This window comes from Asterias rubens, chromosome 1 (genome assembly GCF_902459465.1).
Source record: "Asterias rubens chromosome 1, eAstRub1.3, whole genome shotgun sequence".
Taxonomy (NCBI): domain Eukaryota; kingdom Metazoa; phylum Echinodermata; class Asteroidea; order Forcipulatida; family Asteriidae; genus Asterias; species Asterias rubens.
The window spans coordinates 19,750,301-19,776,072 of record NC_047062.1 but is presented as its reverse complement, the minus strand read 5'-3'; the positions used below and the strand labels follow the sequence as shown (position 1 = coordinate 19,776,072).

Here is a 25,772-nt window from a genome sequence, read left to right as displayed (position 1 = left end):
ACAGTCTGTCACTGAGATTGCACAAATCAAATGAGGGGAAATTTAATCTAAATAAATTACAGGCTAGCATTTCTTTACCCCTCTTTATGAAGCACCCACATTGTAACTGCACATGCCAAAGAAAAGGGGTTTGCAGATCTTAGGTGAAACAAACCACAGGCATGATGCATTCGTTCTTGAAATGGCAATGGCACGAAGGTGTTTTTCCTGTGTAAAGGGTGCACTTGAGATCGGAGAGAAAGGATGCTCAGGTAAGGAAATTGTTAACTTCATTTGAACATTTCAAAGGGCACCATTGCAATGACCAGGGGTAACGGAGGTAATTGCCTCCAAGACCATTACCTCCGTCAGGCGTCAGGCCTTCATGTACTATAATGTGTTCTTGGAGAACATTTTGTACAATGTACATTTATACCACACGTCTTTCTAAAACAATCAGTAGGATTTTCCTTGATTTTTTTTGTTTGCAGTTCTTAAATATTTAATCGATTGGAAGACTGGAAGCAGGTACTTTGACCCAATTTAGGTTGATTTCCATTGAAGGATGTTCACAATGACTTGATGACATATGGACACCAGACTCACTTTTGTAACTATATCTGTTTGGAAGTGTACAAAATTTCTTTTGAAACACGCCTACAGTATATGTATGTAGTGCACATACTGTGTTCTGAAATTTAGGCTATGTGTTGTAGCAAGCGACCCTCAAACAACCCCTAAGATTTTTCCAACCGGGCAGGCCTGTTCACTTAAGTTCTTCAAGCACACACTGTCATTGTATAATGACTGAGTTTCGCTTATTATTTGCCGCCACACCCCCCCCCCCCCACCCCCAACCCCGAAGAAGAAAAGCAATGCTCCACAACACAGTTTCTTTATTCTTAATAATGCCACACTTTAAGGGGGTCACCTCCAATACCTGAAATTCTCACCAGCATCCATCTGCCAGCATGATACCTACAACCTATCAATTCTGGTAGAGTGACTCATGTGGTTCCCTCAAACACTCGGTGGACCTGCTGTTTTGTGATCCGACCTTTTTTATTTGGTCAAAGTTGTGTACTATTCTGCAAGAATACAATGTAAACAGGCATACAACTATTCACAAAGAAATTTGATAAACTTGGTTCAGTTGAATGACCCAGTGCAGTACAGTGAAGTGAACAATAACTTACAAACAAGTCGCATGCAAACATTACATTACAAGTCACCTTTCTTACAAAAAAACTGTACATAGTTTACTCAAGTCTTGTTCCCTTTTTTTGTCTTCAGAATTAAGAATGATGGACTGGTGGATTATTATCACAAAACACTAAGGCCGAATCAGAATTGGCGGCTACGGCTGTTGCGAAGGGTGTTGCTTAGAACCTCCTATTACCTTAATGCATGGTGACACGGAAATCTAGCCGTAGCTGTAGCCGCCAATTTGGATTGCCTTAGTTACCATTGAAATCTCAATCCTTGAATGGCCTTTGACTTTAATCCAGCAAAAGGTCAGGCTGTGTCTTGACATTGGGAATGCACAGAGACTGTTCTTGTGTTGATCTACACTTTATCAATGACTTGAGGCTTTGTTGACCTGATAATAGGACAAGTGTGTATTGCAATAACACACACACCTCTATTGATATAAACACATAAATAATGCAGTCTGTCTCTAATGTGTAATATGAGTTGCACCAGTTCAATACTGCTGTAACAAAGCAGTGAGTATAAGAACTTGAACCTGCAATTCTCAAAATTATGCACCATCTTTTACAGAAGCTTTACTTGTCAAAATAAAATGAAATTAACATGCAGTGCCAGCTGCGACCCGACAATTGAACCTAACGCTTGCCCTCACACTGTATTGCTTGCCCTGCATGCATGTGGTATAGTCTTTGTTTAGCATGATGGGTGTCGTCTAAAAAATTAATGGCTTTAACTGTAATTCTACATTGGTTTTTGGGATTGTCTTTTTTAGTGAGGGCATTAACTTCTTGCAAAATGTATCACATGTGTACTCTTGCCTAATGGGTTATGCTGTGGAGCCTTAAAAATTAAATGACCATGCACAAATTATTTATACATCTGTTTGGAGTTGTAGATATGCGAAGAACAGTAGAACCATGGCCTAACTAAGTGGACATGTATCTCTCACCAAGATAAGGCAATTAGAACCTGATTACAGACAGAAAGAAATTGAAGATAAACAAAGGGATGTCATTCAAAGGAAGATCAATTGATAATGAGTTACTTACCAGCTGTGGTCTGGACAGCAATCGTTAGTTCCAGCAGTAATTATAGAAATTTAGTAATTGGTTTGGACTTGATAAGAGCAGGGTCCTTTTTTTAAAGCTGTTTTTTTTCTGAAGTAGAAAATACTGCTTAGAAAATGACGCTGCTTAGCAAAAGACATTTGAGGTACCAATCCCAACAACCAGAACAAAACATTTTGGCCGGTAACCTGTTTCTGTTTTGAAGCATTTTTTTTTTTGAGCTATTTTGTTGGTTATAGGCTTGATGAAACCCAGCTTAGCACAACAAAATTATGCTTAGCGAATTAAGGTTACCAGCCAAAATACCAAATGCAAATGCACCACCTGCCTGTGACTGGTATCCTGCTAATTTTTGCAGAAAGCAGGTTTAAAGAATAGACCCTGCTGAGCAATTTCATCAAGGCCAGATAAAATTAGTTGCTAAGCAGGAATAGGTTCCCAGCCACAATACTTATAGGCCAGTGCACTTGTGACAGGTTTCCTGACCAACATTTTATTTTTTAGCTCATAAATCAGCTTTATAAAATTGGACCCTGCAGAATGCAAAATTTCACGGTGATATTATCCTATAGGATTTTGTTTGAAAAGAAAGTGGGTGATTTAAGGGGGTGTGCTCAGGTATTTGGAATTTTTTGTATTTATAATTTTGTGGTTATGCAGGGGTTTTGGCCAGCAAATCCTGTTCATCCTTGGATTTTTGACAATCCTAACGCCTACACAGTTTTCACCCTCACCTGACACTGACAGTGACAGGTCATTCACACAACGAGTGAATAAAGATGGGTTATTGTTGCACCAAGACAGTTTGCACTTGAACTAAGTTTGTATTTCCCACGGTGTTAATGAAAACCACTGACAGAGATTTGGTTGCGCTGGCAGAGACTTCTGCACCTATTTGTTTATTAATTGTTTCCCTGTTGTTGCACTGTGTTTGTACGAGGGCTCCATCAATGGTCAAGCATAGGGCCAAGTGTATGCTTGCAGATTTGAACATGTTCAAAATCTGATGTGTACATACATGTAGTACGCTCCAGGCCTTGAAATAACCCGCGGTACCCACAGCAATTGCCGTGGTGCCCTGTGCTTTTGCTGTGGTGCACTGTGCAAGGTGTCTGTACAAATTTACATTTTCTTCATAGAGGTTCACCTTACCCAAAGTAAATTGTTGTGCCTCTGCAAAGAGCAAAGTTCAATGCTGATGTTCTGTGTGACATGTGTAAAATACACAATGCTATGTGGTAATATAAGAACTCATTTGACATTTATGTGTGATTTATTGTATGATAAATCATTTGCTGCCAAATGCAGTGTCTGTGCACCAGCCTGCGTGTTCACCCAGTGAACATCAAAGCGGATAGTTAGGAACTTTTTATAATCATTTTTAATTTTTTTTCAGTGGAACCTAGACACAGTTGGTTTCTACAAGTTTGACATTCTCAGTTATTACACTTAAATGAAGGTTGTTATGCCTATTGATGTTATTTAACCAATTGACCAATACAGGAAGAATGCCTGGCATGTTCAGCAAGGGCAGTTAGACACTCAATACACACACCCATGGCGACTGGGGATTTCAACTCTGCTGGACTGTGAAATGAGATTTTTATGTTAGTTGGCTGATCATAAGTAGTTGATTCCTTTGTGGAAATGATACCCTTACTACATGTTGAAAGATTCAGTTGATATGATAGGCCTACATCAGGTACACAGGATAAAGAACTCTTTCATTTATAACTGTTATCATGCTAAAGTGGAAATGAATGTTTGACAGAGCATGGAGGTAGAAATACAAGCCTATGCTTCGTTTTTGAAAGGGCAAGCAAGGGCACCAAAGCATGTGGTGAAGGGGCACCCTATGAGGAAATTGTATATTTCTACTGCAGAGCATTTCAAGTGCACCAAGGCGATGTCCAGGGGCATGGAGGCAATCGTCCTGCATGGCCTCCATGAAGTTATTAGGCCTCATAAATGTATTCTCAATTTTGTTTCTCAAAAATAGCTAATTGTTTGTACATGTAGGTGTACATCTGTAGGAATCAGAATGTGCTACAAGTAGTTCATGTTTGCGTATTGGGGGGAGGGGGGGGGCTATGGTACAGTTTAAGCTATTGGACACTTTCGGTAAACAGTATTGTCCAAAGGCCCACACTTCGTGTATCACAACTTATATATAAAATAACAAACCTGTGAAAATTTAGGCTCAATCGGTCATCGGAGTCGGGAGAAAATAAACGGAAAACCCACTCTTGTTTCCGCGCGTTTCGCCGTGTCATGAAAATGTGTATATAAAAGAAATCCGTAATTCTCGCTATCGAGAATTTATATTGTTTTAATGTTTTCTCAAAAAGTAAAGCATTTCATGGAACAATATTTCAAGAGAAGTCTTTTATCATTACCTTCTGTAAACCCTGTAAATTATTTGTAAATCTGTGAACTTTTTTTTTGTCTTTCTGTACCGAAAGTGTATAATGGCTTTAACCGTCAACAATGGTAAGAAGGGGCATATACGGGTATGTCAAATGCGCTGCACCCCAAAAAACAAGTAAGACGCAGTAAGATCACAGATAGCATGCACGCAGCAATCTGCAGGATGTGCCCTGGGATGGGAGGCATGTAAAACGGAAGCAATTGATACAATCCAAGGAAATTAATGAAGGAAGCTTCAATTTAGGGCTCATGTCCTCCAGAATTATCAGCTCCATGCAGTGCAAGATTCAAGTGTTTATCCCTGAATGTTTGTATGTTTGCTTATAATCTTAGGTATGTAGAGTATGAAATTAAAGGGTGCTGTACAATATGTGCAAACAGTATTGTAATGAAGTTATTGCATTGTATCTTGATCAAATTGCATTGTTTCTTATGTGCTTGTGTACATTTTATGGAATGGGCTTTATATAAATCAAAAAATTATTATTAATGTCAAAAAGCGGACCTGCTCTGTCTCAAACAATTTAGCCCCATAACTTATGGTCAAACTTGCTCTACGGTCAAACTAACATTGACAATGATTTTGTGTAAAGCTTTACAAGTATGTAGTTTAAAGGGAAGGTAACGTTTGGTAATTGTCAAAGACCAGTCTTCTCACTTGGTGTATCCCATCATAACCATAAAATAACAAGCCTGTGGAAATTTGGGCTCAATCGGTCATCGATGAAAGAAAAAACACCCTTGTTTGACGAATTTGTGTGCTTTCAGATAAGTATAAAAGACTTCTAGCTAGAAGTCTTTTATTGTTTTAGTGAGAAATTACCTCTTTCTCAAAAACTACGTCACTTCACAGGGAGTAGTTTCCCACAATGTTTTATACTATCAACAGCTCTCCAATGCTCATTACCAAGTCAGTTTTTAAGTTAATATTTGTTTTGAGTTATTACCAAATGTGTACCTTCCCTTTAACATTACATGCTCACTACAGTTTTGAGTGATTACCAAATGTGTACCTTCCCTTTAACATTACATGCTCACTACAGTTTTGAGTTATTACCAAACGTGTACCTTCCCTTTAACATTACATGCTCACTACAGTTTTGAGTTATTACCAAACGTGTACCTTCCCTTTAACATTACATGCTCACTACAGTTTTGAGTTATTACCAAACGTGTAGCTTCCCGTTAACATTACATGCTCACTACAGTTTTGAGTTATTACCAAACGTGTACCTTCCCTTTAACATTACATGCTCACTACAGTTTTGAGTTATTACCAAACGTGTACCTTCCCTTTAACATTACATGCTCACTACAGTTTTGAGTTATTACCAAACGTGTACCTTCCCTTTAACATTACATGCTCACTACAGTTTTGAGTTATTACCAAACGTGTACCTTCCCTTCAACATTACATGCTCACTACAGTTTTGAGTTATTACCAAACGTGTACCTTCCCTTTAACATTACATGCTCACTACAGTTTTGTAGAAATTAAAGAAACTACTCCCTACTGTGAGTGTACCTTTTCTTGAGTTCATAGGTCCATTGGTTGCCCATGCAGCCTTCACCTTAAGATGAAGCCTTCACCTGGGAAAGTTGGTTACAATTTACATGGACCTCTTGCAATGCAACTCATGAACATGATTGGTATTGCATTTCATGTAAGTACTAAGCCCTTGCACATACACCTTCTTGGGGAGAAGTTTCACAAACGGTCCTTGGTGCAAAATCAGCAGAACTTTACATCTGAACACAGGTGCACTTTGGCAACTTGAAATGCGCACTGTGTCTCACTTGTAAATGGTTCGTAGTTTCGGTCAGTCACGTCATGGTCGTAAACATGCATATCTAAGACATGAGTGTGTACATATAATAGAAATCAAAATTTAATGATAAATAATTTGCAACTACTTTTTTGAAGGCCCACTTGTGAACCGCTTTCCTCTTGCGCCAGGAGTGTCTTTTTTTTAGACAGATATGGTCCATTATAAATGGTCACTGTTATTACTAAAATATTATAATGTGAAAATTCTTGAGCATCGTTAAGTGCAAGGGTTCATTTCATAAATGCTCTTGGGGGATTTTCACAGCTGAAGTGATTTTGATCACTTCCAAGTAGACAGTGTTCATTGCTTCAGGAGTAAAAACATGTAGAAACTGCATCAAGGACGGATTTCATTAAAGAATTTGCCTCCTTGCTGCGGGCTAACTAAACGGATGTACACACTGTACACCCGACCATTCAATCAGTAACACAGAAGTGAGTTTCTTGGTTCTATACACATCTGCAGCAGAGCAAACTTTTAGATGAGACTTTTTACAACTTTGCCTCATTGCTACGGGCGTTTACTCTAATGCAAGGAATTTTACCAGTCAATCACCAATACAGGCTTGAAGTTCTTGTTATTATAATAAGACATCTGTAAGGGAACTAAATTTTGATGAGGTACAGAGGTTTATTACAAATTATTTGTGGTCTTTTTGCTTCAGGCAACCTTCTTACATGTACATGTAGTTTGTTTCTTTTCTGACCTGTTTGCTCATTTTGTGTTTCTTTATTTAACTCCAAGTTGTCCACCTGTTTTCATTAGTGTGTACATGTAGTGTAAGGGCAAGACATGTTTCGTAAGTAAAGGGCACCTACATGTATCTGTACATGTACTTATCAGTGTATGTGGGAGTCTTCTACTGGAATATTTTTATGGACTGTGAAATGAGATTATTATGTTAGTTGGCTGATCATAAGTAGTTGGCCTGACAGTGACATAGTCTTTAAATGATGTTTTGAAAATTTAAATGAATTTTCAGCAGTTGGTCTGTCTGATTTATTGTTTTAACAGTGTACATTTACCATGAGTTGTGGAACAAACTATGTAACTTTTAGGAAGCAGTTTCTGGAATGGAACAAGTTTCCACAAAATTAGACCCACGTGTGTGGTAAAATGTGTTTTCCAAGGAACTTTCAATGATAAAACATGTTTGTTAATGTTTATTAACATCTTCATTTAGTTGCAGTGTTTGCCCTTAACTTTTTCAGTGACTAGCTAACATGACCAGTCATTTCACTGGTCCGTTGTTTAAATGAGTCCTTAATTTCAAATGAAATAGTAGGGATGATTTTCAACACTGAACTAGCCAGCCGGATGAATTTGAGTGAATTCTGACTGGTTTTCAGGTGTTCTAAACTGGCATTTCACCAGCAGACCTCTGTTAAGGGAGAACGCTGTAGTCTACATTGTGCTTTCCATCCTTACATTACAAATTTACAAGTAACAATCGGCTCACAGGTTCTTTCTTCAATGTTTATACCACAAACAGCTGCTGAGTGCGTAACTGTTGGTCATAGTTTCACATTTCTTACTCATCCTGACTGATTCAAAGTCAACACCCACTGCCTACTGGTCAATCACGATACCAGAAGTGAGTGCCAGAAAAGTGTCAATGTACAGTACATATACGTGGGTAGGTGGATTTGGATCAAGTTTGGCTTCGTGGATTGGTGGTTTTCTAGGAATGTTTAGTATTTTGTACAATAGTAATGGCCTTGACAGAATTGTACATGTGCTTGTACATGTACAAAAGGGGTATACACAGGTCTTCATGTGAGACAGTTAATCATCTTTGTTCACTTGAAAAGCGTGCAGAGGTCACCAGTAAAGCTTGCACTTTTATGGATTGTTCATCCTTGGTAAAAATGTATGTGAGGTAATTATGTAGACCTAGTATAGTAACCAGCCCCTGCGACAAAACCACCAATATCATCGTTAAGGATTGAATGAACAATTTCATTATCAATAGGTTACACTGGCCTGGAATTTCATTCTCATAAAAAGGGAAGTCTACTTTTTCTGAGTTAATAAGGGCGGTTATTTAAAAGTGTATGAAATGGGAAAAATTTAAAGGGGCACTCAGGCCAAGACTAGGGGAATCCTCATGGTTGCATAATATGTTAATTTGTACGCCTGTGTGAATTGGCAGCAGTCTTTCACTACCTTACATGTACAATCTGACTGCCAAGCTGATTTTACAGTATACAGTATAGTCTAACCCAAATTCATTTGTTTTCACATTTAAAGCAATTCATATGGCACAATTTGGCATTGATTAATTTTTGAGACCTTGAGTCTTTCTCAAATTTACATGTGAAACTGAAAGGGAAGTGGAAGTGATTATATCCCTTAAAGAACAACATACTCATTGCATTTCCAATGGTAGTTAGCGCTGGAGCCAAACCTTGTGAAGTTGGCTTGCTCGATAGTGGACTAAACAACCCCACCCACAGGATAGGGGGAAAACCACTGCAAACCACTGCATTCAGCGTGGTTGCATCATGCAAACTTACTAGTAGCTCCATGTATTGTAAACTCCAGGATGGAATAGACGGGATAGCAAATAACTGTGTACAAAGTATTATGAAAGTGTTCATTGTCTGTTTAAAAATATTGATAGTTAATGATAATAATTTATCCTCCAAAATAAAGCCTTGGCAGTAGGCCTATGTATTTTTGATTAGCAATTTGTCACACGACAATGTTTGTGTATTTAAATGTAGTGTAGTACTGTACATTGTATTTTTGCTTGAATAAATATCACCTGTTAAATGTTACAATAGTACCCTTCCAATGATACATGTTTATTCAAAGATTGAGTGTCATTTTGTTGATGGTACTTGGAAGCAAAGCTTTCTTGGAAGTAGATTAATGAATGACAGAATGACCACGATTGCCAAATTATGAACACACACCTGTACCATTGGACTTTACTCGTTGTACAATATGTATAATGTACTGTAGTCAGTGTGGCCGGTGTGCATTGTTACATGTGTGTACATTAGCTTAATATTTTGTTTTTCATGTTGGCAAATATGTTTTTTAAATGCCTAGCAAGGACATGAACAGTATGGTTATTAAATCCAAGTCTGACTGGCCCCCATGTGACTGTTTTTCTGCCTTTTTCTCCGAAACTTTAGTGCTCTTTTAGAAAAGCTTCACTCAAAGGGAAGTTTTGTGGCTATCCTAAAAGACATTATGTTCCAGCTTGGAGGTACTCCATGATCATGGTTCAAATACTAGGCCTACATGTTATTATTATTATTATTATTTTATTCGCCATAACAGTACAAAACAAAATACATTGACAACATTATACCCCAAGATGGGCAAGGGACAACAAAAGCAAATACATACTATGATCCGTAGATCTGTTGCCGCACATCTGGGGTACACAATAAAAATTAATATAGATTTAACATAATATAGTACACAAAGCAATAATAAAAGCAGAAAATTAAAAACCAATAGAAAATGATAAATACATGTTAAGAATAACAAATAAATTAAATTAAAAATAAATAAATAAGTGAAAATAACAGATGAGGTAAGGATAAACAATAAAGGGAAATAAATAAATAAATAAAACCTAAACTTGTAGATAAATTAAAACGTCTTAAAATATTGCACAAGTGATTGGGCTAAAGCTACTATTCAGTAGATTTATGAGAGCAGGGGTTGCTGAGCAGACTATTACTAAGCATCATTCACTGCTTCAACAGCTCTATAAACTTAGGCCTAAGTCTGTTAGGACATTAAAACCATGTTGTTGAACCAGGGATACCTGTCTAGTTGAAACCACTGTGCCATGTTCCCATGCCTATTCAGAATTCAGTATAAAGCAGGGAATGTCATCTACAGCTCATCTTAACATGGTGTCTGTGTACTCCCTGCTACTCTGCCTTTTGTTTGCTGGGTCTTGACGCTATTGATATCCATGTTTAATTACATACAAGCAGGGGTGTCCTGATTAGGAGAATAATTCAAAGTGGAAATCATTCAAGGTTGTTGGTACAGATGTGTTCATTAAGTCTCAGTGGTGTGTTTGTCACTGAATAATAATGCTGATATTTTAAAGGGAAAGTACGGGTATGGGCAAGAGTTTCAGGAAATAACTTTCTTATTCTGTTCTTTTTCTAGTTTAGTTTAGTGGTACGATCATATTTGTACCACGCTCAAATTTCACAACCAAATTCTTGTCATTGATTTCAGTAAAGCAATAACATTACTTACACAGTACTCTTTGTCTAAATTTGCGTGTAGCGTACCTTACATGTACTTAACTAACAAACAAAAATAAGGAAAAGTAAATATTTCACTGGAATATCAAACTGTACATGACCATTAGCAACTTCCTCCCATTATAAGTCTTTCAAAACACTTTTTTCCTTCTAATTCTGAGTGACATACATGTACTGTACATTGGAACTTGCATTTATATCCCTTAATATGCAATGGCAGTGTAAGTTACCATGTCGTTGATTATTTCAAATCCGGAGCATGACATGCATTGAGTTACACTATTTAATGCAGTTTTAAAGAAAAACATTTTCCCATGGTATGTTGTCCATTTAAGCAGTACAAAGTACACATTGTCTGTTTCAAATGTTTTTCAAGAGTACGGTCGGTGGATGACTTGCCCTTCACCTAATTGTGTATCCCAATTTTTTTACGTCTTGCATTGTACAATGTACAGGTTACATTGCTTGATCTATTATCGAAACACATAATTGGTCCTAAAAACTTTTAAAATAAACATTTATGTTCTTTTCCTTTTTTTATAGAAATGGTAAATGTCTACCATGGAAGCGAGGAATGCTGACCAGTGAGTCGGTTGACATATTAACAAGCAAAAGAGCAACTAGTTCATCGGATACGTTATCTGCAAGAAAAACAATCGTGACTTCCAGAAACATTCAATGAAAGCACAGGAGAAGTGAAAACAACTTGCTGACGAAATCAACAATGTGATTATGTGTGTGATAATTGTCGCTGTTTTTCTGGCCATGGGGAAACCAGATCAACTGTGTCCAGGTTAATCAGTTTCCAATCTCTCCTCAGCAGAGAGAGAGAGTGAAGGGGTGGAGAGAACATTTTGCACAGGAAACTGGAGGGTCTTGAATAGGAAGGAAGGAAACTGGTATTGTTGGCAAGGACACCACACTGCCTTGTCCTGCCCTTGCGCTGTGCGTTTTAGCCAATACAATGCTGGTGTGACATGCGCAATGGCGGCACAAGGAAGAAGTGTCTACCCATCATACATGCACACTAACGTGCCACAGTCGACGACACAGTCCCATCTGATCAAGAGCGTACGACAGGGTGCGACTCAAATGGCGGAGTACTACCACAATAATATGGTTCCCAATGGGAGGACCTCTCCATCGGGGGATGGCGGTGACACTTACTATCCGCCCAGATCTGACGGCAGGCGGGTGCCAAGTATGGATGATCCAATGAAACCAAATGAAGAAGTAGATAGACTAACCCAAAGCGGCACAAATAGTGGTGGGGCTTTACCATCAGGACATTTTATAGCTACTCCTGTGAGAGTAGAGGACAAGTATGAAAGAAACTATGAGGATCCTAGATTAGTAGGGGATCGATTGGAGCAAGGTGGTGAAGTCAGACCAGCCCTCCCGCAAGAATCACGGACGAGCACGGCAACTAGGGTGCAACTGATGCGGAACCAAGATCAGATAAACACTCCGTCAGGGAACAGCCGCTTTTGGAGGGATGGTGTGCCGGACGATAAACGGACTCGGATGACTGGTAGCCCTCATCGACGGCACAACACCAGCCCAGATAATAAGTACTTTGTATCATCTCAGGGAACCAATGATGCTTCCAGACAGGCAGCCTTGACCACGGATAATGTAAGGAACCTCATACGGAACGAACGTACACAGCTTCGACGTAGCAATAGTAACTCTACCCTTAACGAAATCAATGACAGAATGGACTACCATCACACCGCCCTGTTACCCCGACGAGAATATGGTAGTACCTCATCTATTGACGTACAGAGTGTAGGTGGGGAGAGCTTCTTCCAAATGCTGCAAGACTATCGGGCAGACACGGATCAAAGAAGCCCTGCGCCACCTCAGTTTAATAAACTCCTCCAGGGAAAAGTAAACAGAGGTGCCCATTTCGAAGATAGTGAAAGAAGTATGCCTTCTGTTTCCAAACAGACAACTGTCGAAAAGTCTGGTAGTAGAGAACTCCTGTACTCTAAAGATAGTACTGATAATGCTGACTTTGGGGGAAGCCCTAAGATTTCTCGAAGGCAGAGCAAGCGTAACAAGAAGAACCGAACTAAGTCTGTGTCAGCAGCGGATCAATCCTTCTTCAAGAAGAAACTGCGGAGCAGCGTGAAGGGCAGCGACCGTGGGGAGGCCATGGAGAAGAATTCTCGGGCAGAGGAGGAAGACATAAGTCTTGAGGAAAGGATCGAGGAGAGGACGAGGCAACTTGCCTTCCAGCATTACGACGTCCAGAGTACATACTTTGACGTTCAGGATGTCATCAAGAATAAAAAACTAACCGGCCGGAAAAGAAATACAACAACGGGTGCCTCAGCTGCTTCTCGACACAGTGCCAGTAACACTCCAGAGGTTAGTCAAAATTTAATTTTTTTTCCCAGTGTACTCTGATCAAGGACGAGTCTTTCCCCAATCGTGGTACAATATAACTAGAAGGTTTTGATTTGCATTTCAGAGTTATCGTATTGTCAATAATATACATGAATGCATTCAACCCTTTGGGCAGCCTTAGAAATATTGTGTTCACTGGGAAAACTTTATTTCAAAGCGTGGTAACTTTTTTGAGATATTGCCAAAAATCATGTGCGGTTATGTCCGTGCAGGAAAAAACAATTCGTAATTGGAATATACAACCTAAGAAAAAAACTCATGATGCAGAAATATTTCTCAGATTGAGATGTTTTTGAATCACTCTCTCTAAAATCGCATTCCTTTGAAGAGAATCATTTCTCAAAATGTTGTATTTATCAACAGCTGCAGTTCTTCTTACCAAGTAAGTTTTTATGGTCATTCATTTTTGGAGTAATTACAAAAGGTGTACCACTACCCTCCCTTTAGTTTAAAGGCAGTGGACACTATAGTTAATTACTCAAAATAATTATTATCATAAAACCTTACTTGTTTAATAAGAGTACAAGTAATGGGGAGAGGTTGATAGTATAAAAACTTGTGAGAAACGGCTCCCTCTGAAGTAATGTATTTTTCGAGAAAGAAGTAATTTTTCACCAAATTTGATTTTGAGACCTCATATTTAGAATTTGAGGTCTCGAAATCAAGCATCTGAAAGCACACAACTTCGTGTGACAAGGGTGTTTTTTCTATCATTATCATCCTGCAACTTTGATGACTGTTTGAGCTCAAATTTTCACAGGTTTGTTATTTTATGCATATGTTGAGATACACCAACTGTGAAGATTAGCCTTTGACAATTACCAATAGTATCCACTGTCTTTAAAAAAGGATTCCAATTTCTGTGATTGAAGTCATTGGTAATCTTTAAGAATATTCAGAAAACGAGTTTCATCTGGGAAGGGAAAAGACGATATGTACAGTACATTACAAATTGGTGTGAACTTAACTTGCCAATCAAGGGTTTTACAGGAAGAAAAATGTCACAATGTACTAAACAAACACTGTCATCAAATCGTCAGCTTTGTGACCTTACGACCTCAAAGGTCACTTGAAGAATGTAGAGCATGGATCATTGACATGGAATGTTGTAATTGGAGCCATCTTGTACATGATCCATCCAAAACAGTCATTTGTACTTGTCATACTTTTTGTAGGCACCGACGTGTCTGAAGCCACTTTCTCACCCAAAAAATTGGGAGAGATATACAACATGACCGAGTTATTGTTCTAATATAAAAATATCTGGAAACAAAAGTAACAATTTAAATACTTTCAAACAAATAAAATTGCCACAAAAACATGTATTTTACTAGCCCTTTTGGTCAAACTACAACTGTATCAACTTGATAATGAAAAATGCCTTTCAGGAAATTTTAAAATGCATGAAGTCAGGAAAATGTACCAAAAAAGGATGTGTGTATTAAATATTTCAAAAATCAGGAACAAGAAGTTAAGAAATCATGGATTTTATGAGGTTCACCCAGTGCCAAGAGAGGGTGTGTCTAGTTTGCACTCCAGTGCAATGTGTAAATTCAATGATGGGTCAATCTGGTAGAATTCACACAGTGTGAAGAGGGCAGGGGTGGGGCTATAGACCTTTCTTTTGCAACATCACAGCCCGAGTTTTTGCCAACCCAGATTGGAAAACTATAGAACGCCATAAGTGCAAATCAAGAATAGATCGCTATTTTTGGTAACAATGTAACAAAATTTGTTGATTTTGTTTAAAACAAAGCAACTTATCATGAGAGGTATTTTATTTAATTGAAAATTTGCAGAAAATGTTGAATTTTGTTGAAACATCTGTTTTTACGATTGAGTGTTTTACTAACATTCGGCCGACCATGCCAACCACCCGCGGTTTGTTTATCAACAAAAGAAAGGTCTATAGACCTTTATTACGCTGTCACCATCTTGGTCATGTTCCTTGTTTTCAATAACAGTAATGAATGCAAGCATTCATTGCTCATGGCACCACACTATTATTTCGTCCAGCCTCAGTTTGGTTACAACGAGTTGGAATGGAGTAAAAATCAAGATGACCACACCGTGATAAAGGTCTTTAATGCATAATGTTAAATGTAGTCCAAGTTTACACATGTATTCATTTGAAAACCACAGTTACTGTATTGAGTCTCAATCAGATTGGTGCAAAATTATTGAAAAGCAAAAACCATTTTTTTTATTAAGGTTTTTAACATAATTTTGTTGTTTTTTGCAATCCTACAGTCCGTGATGTGTTTCTGTGCTATGAATGTAGCTTAGTAAATTTTGATTTCAATGAACTTTTCCCCCCCAAAATGAGAATATAATGTACTTTCCCTTTAGTTTTAAAGCCATTGGACACTTTCGGTAAACAGTATTGTCCAAAGGCCCACACTTCGTGTGTCACAACTTACATATAAAATAACAAACCTGTGAAATTTAGGCTCAACCGGTCATCAGAGTCGGGAGAAAATAAACCCACCCTTGTTTCCGCAAGTTTCGCCATGTCATGACATGTGTTTAAAATAAATCCGTAATTCTCGATATCGAGAATTGATATTGTTTTAATGTTTTCTCAAAAAGTAAAGCATTTCATGGAATAATATTTCAAGAGAAGTCTTTCACCATTACCTTTCTGTAAACCCTGTAAGTTATTTGTAAATCTCTGAACTTTAAATTTTTTTTTTTCTGTACCGAAAGTGTCCAATGGCTTTAAAACATTGTTTTGTAAGCTTGGGAAAATTGTCAAAAATTTGGTCCAAACTGGCATTTAAAAAAGACCAATATTGTACGTGACGCTTGTTTGTTATGTTATTGTGGTACAAATTGAGGAATTACCTTAAAAAAAAAAAAAAGTGAAAGCAGAAGAGAAATCACCATTAGAGGAAACAACCAGTAAATAATAAGGAGAGGTCTCTGTACAGGAAACAAGAGTTATGGTATGACATTGACCTGTACTACATGTAGATTATATCTTAACTGATTGTCAATTACAAAGGCCTCAACAAGACTGTTTGTCTCAGAGATGTTCTAATCCAAGTTTAATTGATGTTCTGTCTGTACATCACTTTAAAACTTGGATGAAAAAGGTGTATTCTGAGTCCTCCATAGTTATTAAAGTCAACAACAAATTTACTATATGTTTATGGCGTGTCATGGAGCAGTCAAGCACAGCGGCCCCATGCATGCCCTGGTGTTTCTGATCAGTATCCATGTACATGCACATGTGTATGAGTGGGTTCGAGTCCTGGTCTGTACACTTTTAAAGCTAGGCACTCTGAGATACCATTATAGCCTCATCCTTCAGATTGGACGTAAAACCGTAGGTCCTGTGTGTTGTGTAATGCATGTAAAATAACTTGGGTTCACTAATCACCATACAGTACATCTATAGGGGTTTGCCCTGGTGTATCAGACAGTACCTTGTAAACCTTTATAAGGTGCTACATGTACGTAAGTGGGTCTCATAATTCAAATTAACTACAAAACCTGTCTTTAAAAAGGGTTTCTCTTTGTTAAAGTGACTTGAGTACCTTATTGGTGGATACTTGCACTATTTAAGAGTCCAATATTCTGTTCTTATAATTCAGGGAAGCTTAGAGGATCTCCTAAAGGTAGAGCACCTCAACGATGAAGGAGACGGGAGGGGCAACTTGCTCATTGCGAGCTGCCCCTTCTTCCGGAATGAGATCGGTGACGAGGTCGAGCCCAGGGTTTCCTTTTCGCGTATCGGCATGCTGAACGCCCGGGCTATGCATCGGGAGAAACACCGGGCGATCTTAGAGGCGGAGGCTGACAGGCGGATAGCAGAGAAGAATGGGAACACGTGGAAGGGACCTGTTATTGAATTCGTGGATCATGGGGCCATGTATTATAGGAAGAAATTCCATGGATTCGGTAAGATTTGTTCTATTTTTTAAAATTTTATCTTTGCCATCTTTTAATTTCCCCAGTGTGGGATAATAAAGTTCTTATCTTATCTTATCTTATCTTATCTTATCTATCTTATCTTATCTTATCTTATCTTATCTTATCTTATCTAAAAACCTGAACTTCTGAAACATTTAAATGATGAAAAGCGTGACCCAATTTCATAGAGCTGCTCATGCACAAAAACTAGCTAAGCACAACCAAATTTTGCTTACTGGAATAAGGTTGCCAGCAAAAAAACCATGTCACAAGTACAATTTGTGAATGGTATCCTGCTCATTTCTGCTTACCAGACAATTGATAAGCAATGTTTTCTGCTTGAGCAGCTCTATGAAATCGAGTCCAGGTCTGCCTCCTTAGAAGGGACCTCTGTAAGGCAGGCCAAAGAGCAAGTGGGTAGGCAAAGCGAAACAGTATTTACTGTGTAAGAATCAAGGTAATCAGCTTGGATTCTTAAGTACTACAAGGTCATGCTCTGATTGGGTTTGCAGGTTTCGGTTGAACAAAAAAGCATGGTGTTATATTTTATGCTTATGAATGAAAAGCAGACCAGGGCACAATTTCATAAAGCCTGTAAGCATAGAAACTTGCTATGCGCAGACAAAATATTGCTTATCAGAAACTGATTACCAGTCAAAATGTCATAAAATTTACGTTGTTGAAACTCGTGCTCCACTCAGTTTATGATTGGCAGAGAAATTTGCTAAGCAGTGTTGTCTGCTTATTATATTGGGCCCTGATGTTTGGCAAGAATCGCAGAAATATTTTGCGACGGTTGAAAATTCCCAACCTTTTTTTCCTCGTTTACAGAGCACCAAAACTTCTTTGGAGTGGACGAAACTTACGGACCAGTGGCAGTCAGTGTCCGCAGGGAGAAGCTGGACGATATTGATGGGCTGACAGACACCAAAGATAAAGACTCATCGGCCAAGTACCAGTACAGAGTCATCTTTAGAATGAGTGAGGTGAGGCTAAGGGATTATTTAAATGTATACTGTCGTCTTTGGTTGTTGCTTTTGGCTGTTTCAGCCAGTTTGAAGATGTGTGCTTTCAGAGGAGAGCTTTAAGGTGGCAGCCAAGGGCATAGTCAAAGCCACAGTCAGTTTGTTAGTATTAGTTTGTTATTTTGAAGGTCCTTTGTAGGATGCTGATTTATTAAAAAATATATCATTGCAAGAAACGCCATGTAAAGAGCTTTTCAAGTTGACATTATGGTTCTGCGCGTGTGGGACAGTAATGTGCATTATATATTCTGAGGAGAACGAGACAAATTTAAAAAACAAACTTTTTCGCAATAGAAAATCACAATCTATTCTAGTAAATTTTGCAAAATTTCTGCACCAGGAAAGTGACCCACATTGTATGATCAGTCATTGTACAACCAACTTTTAATATACATCAGGGTTTTAACTACTTCAATACATCTTCTTGCTGACCGAAGAGCGAAATGACTTTTGTTAACTGTGTAGCTAAGCTTTGACCTCTCTAAAAGCCTACCATATCAGACTTTTCCTTAAGAACCAATTGTCAAAACTAATGAATATTTAGCCGCTCTGAGACAGTAACCACTGTAACACTCAGGCACAGGATATTACACTATTAAGGAGTAATAAAATAACTGCTAGCATTGCAAAGCAGCTAGAATCGCAAAGGGGAGGCGCTGTTATTATAATAATGGATCCTCTCTCCTACCCCAGAGATTAGCCGTTGCTTGGATTATTCCATTTCCTGGCCTTAATCCTCTTAGGTTTACAGAGTGTCAACCAAAATCTGATTTGAGTGATAACTTATATTGCAGCTGTAAAATTTAAGCCGGTTTTTTTTTTCTTCTTCTTTCTCGTCGAGTATTGTTAACCTATCTTTGTGCTGGACAAAATAAGCAGTTCTCGAGGAGCTGCAACAAAGAGTCTTCTTTGGACTAGTGTTACACATAACTGTACAGATGTTCAGACGGGGTCATTATACTGTGGTGTAGCGCAACTTCTGGTAGCGTGGTACATTTTTGGTACAGGGTACTTGTATAAGTGAAGGCACATGTACAAAATTCAAATTGGATTTAGGGAGCGTGCATGTATGGTAATATTGTTTCAAACATGGAGTTTTGCTATGGTGATCAATTCTGAAACTAGTTTGTCGAGACACGCAGTTGCCGAGTGCCGTGCAGAACACTGCTGCGTTACGAAAGACACGCACACGCAGTGATGTTTTTGCTTGGCGTGCAATAGTACTTTTCGGATGGAACGAAAAATGCATGCTGAGTGACGTAGCGTGCAATAGTACTTTTATTTGCCAACACGTGACAGACAATCCTCCAATCAAATGGCAAGGATCTGCTTGGGTGTTATATAAATTCTGCTATAGGGCCCCTATATTGCACTTGAATGCCTCCAATGTCTGTGTATTCTAATAGATTGTATTTGGATAACCAAGAGGAAACACAGGATAGCCAAAGAATTTACGTGGGCCGTATTTACGCTCTCAGTTCACCACTGTTGACTGTTTTTATTTGCTGGGTTCACTTTCCGGTTGTAATGAATCAGATCCTGAGTTGGATTCCAGATTTTTATTTTTGGTCAACACCCCAAGATTCGTAATTCTAGAGCTGGATTGATCTGTTGTTATTATCTTGGGGGCACGTGTACATGTAACCACAAAGTTGACAAAGTAATGTTGTCTGCTTGGTAGTGTGCATGACTCTCTCCTCAGGGCATTGTGTTCAAACAAAAAGGAAGTTATTAATTCCTGGGCTCTGCATGGCTCATAACAAGCCTGTGGGGAAGAAGGATGAAACATTCCCGCCGCCGACCCAGCAAGATCCAAATGTTAAAATGTGCAGAGTATTTGCACGCTTACCATGCGGGCAATTCCATACATACCGAGCTGACTGTCTGACTGTTCAGTAATGCATTTGCAAACAATAATAGCAAATATCATAAGTGTTTGCGTTATGCACAGAAAAGACAGCTGGAATGTACAGAGTGTAATATTGGCTTTCCGTTTGCAACAGACTTTGGGAAATATTGTGAAATGTACATGAATACGTGGACATTTCAAACTTGCGTATTTCATGTGTTTTTGTGGTGCACACAAAGTATACCGATAAGGTAAAGCTTGAACACGCATTCTTAATCGGGCATGGTTATATTTTTTGTCATTAAAAGGTAAAGGGCAAGTTTGGATTGGAAAGTTTAAATGTAATTGAAGGTTTTCAGAAACGGACTTTGAGGCTTGGGGCCACTGGCCATAGAGGTAACCGTGACATCTGTGGCATTCCATGCCTGTTATGGATCCCCTCACAAGTCTTTAAGGAACATGTTGCCTTGGATGGGACGAGTTGGTCCATAAAAAGCATTCTGTAACTGTTTGTTATGAAATGCATTTGTTTAGAAAGATGTCTTAAAAGTAGAATACAATGAGCCACACAAATTTGCCTTGAAATTGCACGTTTTTCCTTTTACTTTGCCAACTAACACGGTCGGTCATTTATGTTTGACTCCCATAAATGGAAAAACCGTGCAATTTCGAGGCATGTTTGTGTGGATCATTGTATTCTACTTTTACAACATCTTTCTACCCATATGCATATTATAACAAATGTTTACAAACGCATTTTATAGACCAACTCGACCGATCCAAGGCAAACGTATTCCTTTAAAAAATTTGTAGGAGTTGTCCAAAGTTCCCAAAGTTCCCTGTGATACACAGAGGGTACATGTAGTTCATGTGCGACATTGCAAAACCTGAGTCCCTTGGGTTGAGTTGTAGTGAAAATTGGAGCTTGCTGCTTTGAGCTTCCTTCAGATAAAACAATTCATAGACTTTGAAATCTAGTAACTCTGGAACCTAATCCTACATGACCTAATCCTACCTACGTGTTTCAACAAGGATGGACTGTTCTAGGAGGCAATAGAGACCACCTTTTTTGGCCACTTTCTTGGCCATGTTGCCCCTAAACAATCCAATAGTAGACACTCAGATTGTTTTTATTTAAGCCCCATGCATAATTCATGCTATCAATGAAAGTGTTTGTACACCTGCTGGATCAGAATTCTCAGTTTGCACTGAAAAGAAGAAAAAACAAAAGAAAAAAGAAAAACAATCTCTTCAGTGCCAATGTGCAAAAGAATGTTTCATCTTTTTGGTATATTTATAGCCATTATTAGTTCTTTTGTATGAAGAAAAAAACTCATTGCACTTTCCATACAGAAAAGTTAAGTGAGAAAACATGATTGTAATGACATTCGGGCATTCCTTAACCTTTGACACCATTTCCTGTCTGCCTTCCTGTTCTAGATTACCTAGCTTCTTGTACTTTCGGCATTGAGCAATAATTGTACAGTATACAATTAGAACCTTGCGTTACAGCTAAATGTTTTACCCTACACTTTTAAAAAGTGTTGAAGTTTATGAAGGGAACAGTGAACTGAACTCAACAACAATAGTCAACAGGGGTTCTAAGGTCAAATTCAGTTTTGTGATCCACTCATTGTCCAATAAACAGAGTCCTTATGACATGGGGAAAACAATTAGAAGTCTGTAATATCACACTGAAAAGGTGTAAAATGCCACTGTGTTTCATACCCTTTAAGTGCATTGTTTCTTTTTAATCCTAAAATATTTGTTGATGTCACTTATAAATGTATGAGTTTTCAGTTCATCCCTTAATGTTGATGGTCTTGAATCAGAACAGCATTGAACTTGACCTTTTAGATGTACAGGCCTCTTTTTGTTTGCTGTCTGGTGGTGATGAGGTCATGTGTCAGATTTCACTTCGAAAGAGAATCAAATATTGATATTTCACACCATATCGATGTGTTGTCAGAGACTTGTAACTCTGACCCCAATTTCGTGAGGACTCTACGTGTTCGGACTGTTGTAAAATGAGTGCATCACAAACCAGAATTTGACCAGGGAGCCCCTCTTTATAGCAACAATTTTTTACATGTACCACCATGTTTTTAATATATGGTCCACTAGTTTTGCTCATTCTGTAAACAAGAAAATTATACTTTCAATCGATGTGGAATATATAGCCGACTGACAGTTTGTGACTGAAAATTATTATCCATATTGTTCAGTGAAGGTACCTTCACTATGAAGGTTTAGTAACAAACATCATGCCATGTGTGAAAAAAGGTCTTCCCTGGTTGCAAGCAAATGCAGTATGCACATGCATAATTGGTCATCGGACCATTATAGTGACCCTAATGATTTGATTACCCTTCTCATCTAATTTACTCCCCCCCCCCCTCCTTCTCCCTATCCAGCTGGTCACACTACGAGGTGTCATAGCCGAAGATGCCATCCCGTCTACCGCTAAGCACAACTCCCCCAAGGGACTTCCATTACGAGATGTCTTGGACTACGTGGTCCCCGATCTTCCCCTGGCCTGTCTGAGGTTGGCGCTGAGTACCGCTAAAGTTACTGAGCAGCTACTCAAGCTTGATGAACAAGGGGTACGCTAGATTTCATTTTGATTATCAAGTTTGTGCGATGGGTGTTTGTGCAAGAGGAGGCAAGGAATGATTTGTCTTAATTTATGTCTTGGGATGGTAGTCATCCCTTCCTTGTTCCCACTCTTCTTAATATCCCCAGGGAAACCTTGACAAATTTAAAGGGTTGGAGCAGGGCAGGGATGTGGGAGATGGGGCAATTGTTGTTGGTAAAATGTCAAATCCGTGGCATTGGGGTGGAATACCACGGCCTCATTCCTCCTCCTATTCTTACTCTCCATTCATATCAAAATTATTTGTTACTTTAATCTGATAAAACACATTTGTCCCCAGATGGCTTAAAGTAAAGGGATCCTTTTGTAAGCCACATCTGGAATGTAAACAAAAGTATCATGAGTATTAACTTTGTCTGCGACTTAATAATTTAATCATAATAAAACATTGAATCCAAGCTTGAGATCCAGCACTAAATACCCCCACAGAACCTTTCCACACCGTGTTCAATCTTTACAGTATAGATAAGTTTCAATATTGCCATCTTTATAGACAAATTTCATTTTGGCCCGCAGGCGCATCAAATGTTCAAAATATTAACGCAAACCTGTGGTTCAGTAACCTTTTGCTAAATAAGTTTTGTGAAATGTTGGCATGTTTCATGCCGTTTTCCCCTGAAATGCATGACTGTGTTTTCCAAAATGGCCGAAACAATGGCCGATTTATGTCACAGGGCGACCTATCTATTTCCAAGCCCTACATTCTACCTAGCGTAAATCAATTTGTGTCAATAAATCTTTAATTTGCTTACAGGTGAGCAATAAGTACAAAGTGGGCATCATGTTGTGTAAAACCGCTCAGAATACAGAGGAGGATATGTACAATAACGGTAAGCCACTTTGATATCTCTCATGAAAGGTTTCATAAAGAGCTTAAATTGATTTAACACACGTTTTTTAATCTTAATTGCTAAGTAAAGTGTGATGTCACTATACAAACCACTCTGGCCATATTGAAAACGCTTCTTAAAGCCATGATACACTTTCGGAACAGAAAGAAAAAAAAAGGTCACAGATTTACAAATAACTTACAGGGTTTACAGAAGGTCATGGTGAAAGACTTCTCTTGAAATAATATTCCATGAAATGCTTTACGTTTTGAGAAAACATTGAAACAATTAGCAATTCTCGATAACGAGAATTACGGATTTATTTAAAACACATGTCATGACACGGCAATACGTGGGGAAACAAGGTTGGGTTTTCTGCCGTTATTTTCTCCGGACTCCGATGACTGATTGAGCCTAAATTTTCACAGGTTTGTAATTTTATATATAAGTTGTGATACACAAAGTGTGGGCCTTGTGACAATAATGTTTACCGAAAGTGTTCAATGGCTTTAAGATGAATTTCAAATCTTTTTGAAATCTAGCCCTGAGCCCAAATTTATAGAGCTGCAGTAGTCAATTTTCTTATATTTGTAAAATAGAAACAAAAATGTTTTGCAGTTGTATTGAGTTACAGAGGGGGGAAATTATCGTTCAGTGAAAATGAAAATAAGTTGTCCAAGAATAGACCCATAGCAAACAACTGATATCTTTCAGATGGTGTTTACAGTGTGTGTGTACTTATTAGTTTATCTTTTCACTTTCGGCAAGTTTGGTATGGCCACATTTATTTTTATCCAGGATAGTGTTGAGTAAAAATGTTTAATGGGCACCAACGCCAATACCATTTTGACATTTGTTGTAGAATTAAAATGAATCTGCATTGACTAATATATAATGTCCGCTATTTTTTGTTCTTTGTTATCTGATCTTTGTAGAGCATTCCACCCCAGCCTTTGATGAGTTCCTAGAATGCATCGGAGAGCGAGTACGCTTAAAAGGGTTTGACAAGTACAGAGCTCAACTGGACAACAAGAGTAAGGTTTCCCAGTTCCCATACCCCAATGCGAATGTATTCGTAAATTAGATCATTTACCACAATTCAAAACTTCTGTTAGGTGGCAGCAGATTTATCATAAAAAAAAGTTGGCTGCGCAAACACTGAAATTTACCCTGAACGTTGTCAGAGGTGCAAGGTTGTTAATTTTCGCGTATCTAACTCGAAATCCTTGATTTTGGCATTGACAGTGTGATTTTAACTTATAATGTCCGCTGCATACATATTGTATAAAGGTAGTCCTAATGGTTGCAAAATATTAAGGGAAACAGATTTGGAATTTAAAAAAAATGTTTTTTGGTTGGAAAAAAAAAAAAAATTGATAGAACAGGATGCGAACCTGGGACCTCCCGGTTTATAGCGCTCTACCAACTATCTAGCCCTTATGTCTCCCTATTTTGTCAATATCTTGGTTTTGTGGATACCAGTCAAAAGCCAGTGAATTTTTCTTTGTTCAAGCCAAAATTGTATCCAAATTCTGTGCCATTTTCAAGGTCAAAATCACTATTTTTATTTATAGTTTATAATGGTTCCAAGCAATGTTGGGAGTTGGTAAAACAACACTGGATGACTAATTGTCTAGACAGCTCCATGTTAGTGATCATTTGTTTTCAATACTTGATAAAGTACATGAAGTTTTGAAGGACAATGTGTCCTATAGTAACAAGATCTCTAGAGTTGTCTACGTGTTTGTTGGTCGCGTTTCCTTCTCTTCCAGAAAGATGGGCTGATGACAGGAAATTATGTAAAACAATTGGCAAGTGACATGCTAAGTATTTTTAAGTCTTTTTAGGGTCACAAGAAAACCCCGCACAATAACAAGTGTGTTTTTTTGTGTGTGTTTTTTCAAGTTTATTCAATTATTATTAATTAATATTTAGTTATTGTATCATAAAAGGGTCATCAGTTGAGCCAAACTTTGGAAGTGAAATTTTGTGTTTTGTGAAGAACTTTTAACAAATGTTTCTAGTGAGCTTATGAAATTACTAGTGATTTGTCGTAGTCTAGCATTCAGAAGGGATGAAGATCTTCCTTTTGCTTTTTAAGAAAAGATTTTTTTTGACAAATTGTATGACAAGAAGAAACCATTTTCCAGATGCAGGATACCTGCCAACATTCTATGTGATGTATATATTTTCAATGGATGATGCCCTTTAATTAATAATAAGAATAAAAAACCTTATATAGCGCACAATCCGTCTTAAAAGGCGCCCAAGGCAATTCACACAAACAAAAAAGGTAAGAAGTTAAAAATGCACAATGCATTTAAATAAAT

At 38.2% G+C, this 25,772-nt stretch overlaps 1 protein-coding gene across 3 annotated transcripts in view; it reads left to right on the top strand.

Annotated features, from left to right (window-relative positions):
- LOC117287651 (signal-induced proliferation-associated 1-like protein 1) overlaps window positions 1-25,772 on the top strand; it is a 68,235-nt gene that overhangs the window by 9,634 nt on the left and 32,829 nt on the right. For 2 of the 3 annotated variants that reach the window (XM_033768216.1, XM_033768214.1), the window contains exons 2-7: window positions 11,302-13,131; window positions 16,767-17,073; window positions 17,917-18,071; window positions 22,374-22,562; window positions 23,367-23,442; window positions 24,378-24,476. In XM_033768216.1, the coding sequence (XP_033624107.1) occupies window positions 11,743-13,131; window positions 16,767-17,073; window positions 17,917-18,071; window positions 22,374-22,562; window positions 23,367-23,442; window positions 24,378-24,476 (2,215 nt within the window). In that variant the 5' untranslated portion in view covers window positions 11,302-11,742. Of the gene's footprint in view, window positions 1-6,329; window positions 6,350-11,301; window positions 13,132-16,766; window positions 17,074-17,916; window positions 18,072-22,373; window positions 22,563-23,366; window positions 23,443-24,377; window positions 24,477-25,772 lie in introns of those variants that run through there. The other variant, XM_033768215.1, reaches the window with a different exon arrangement.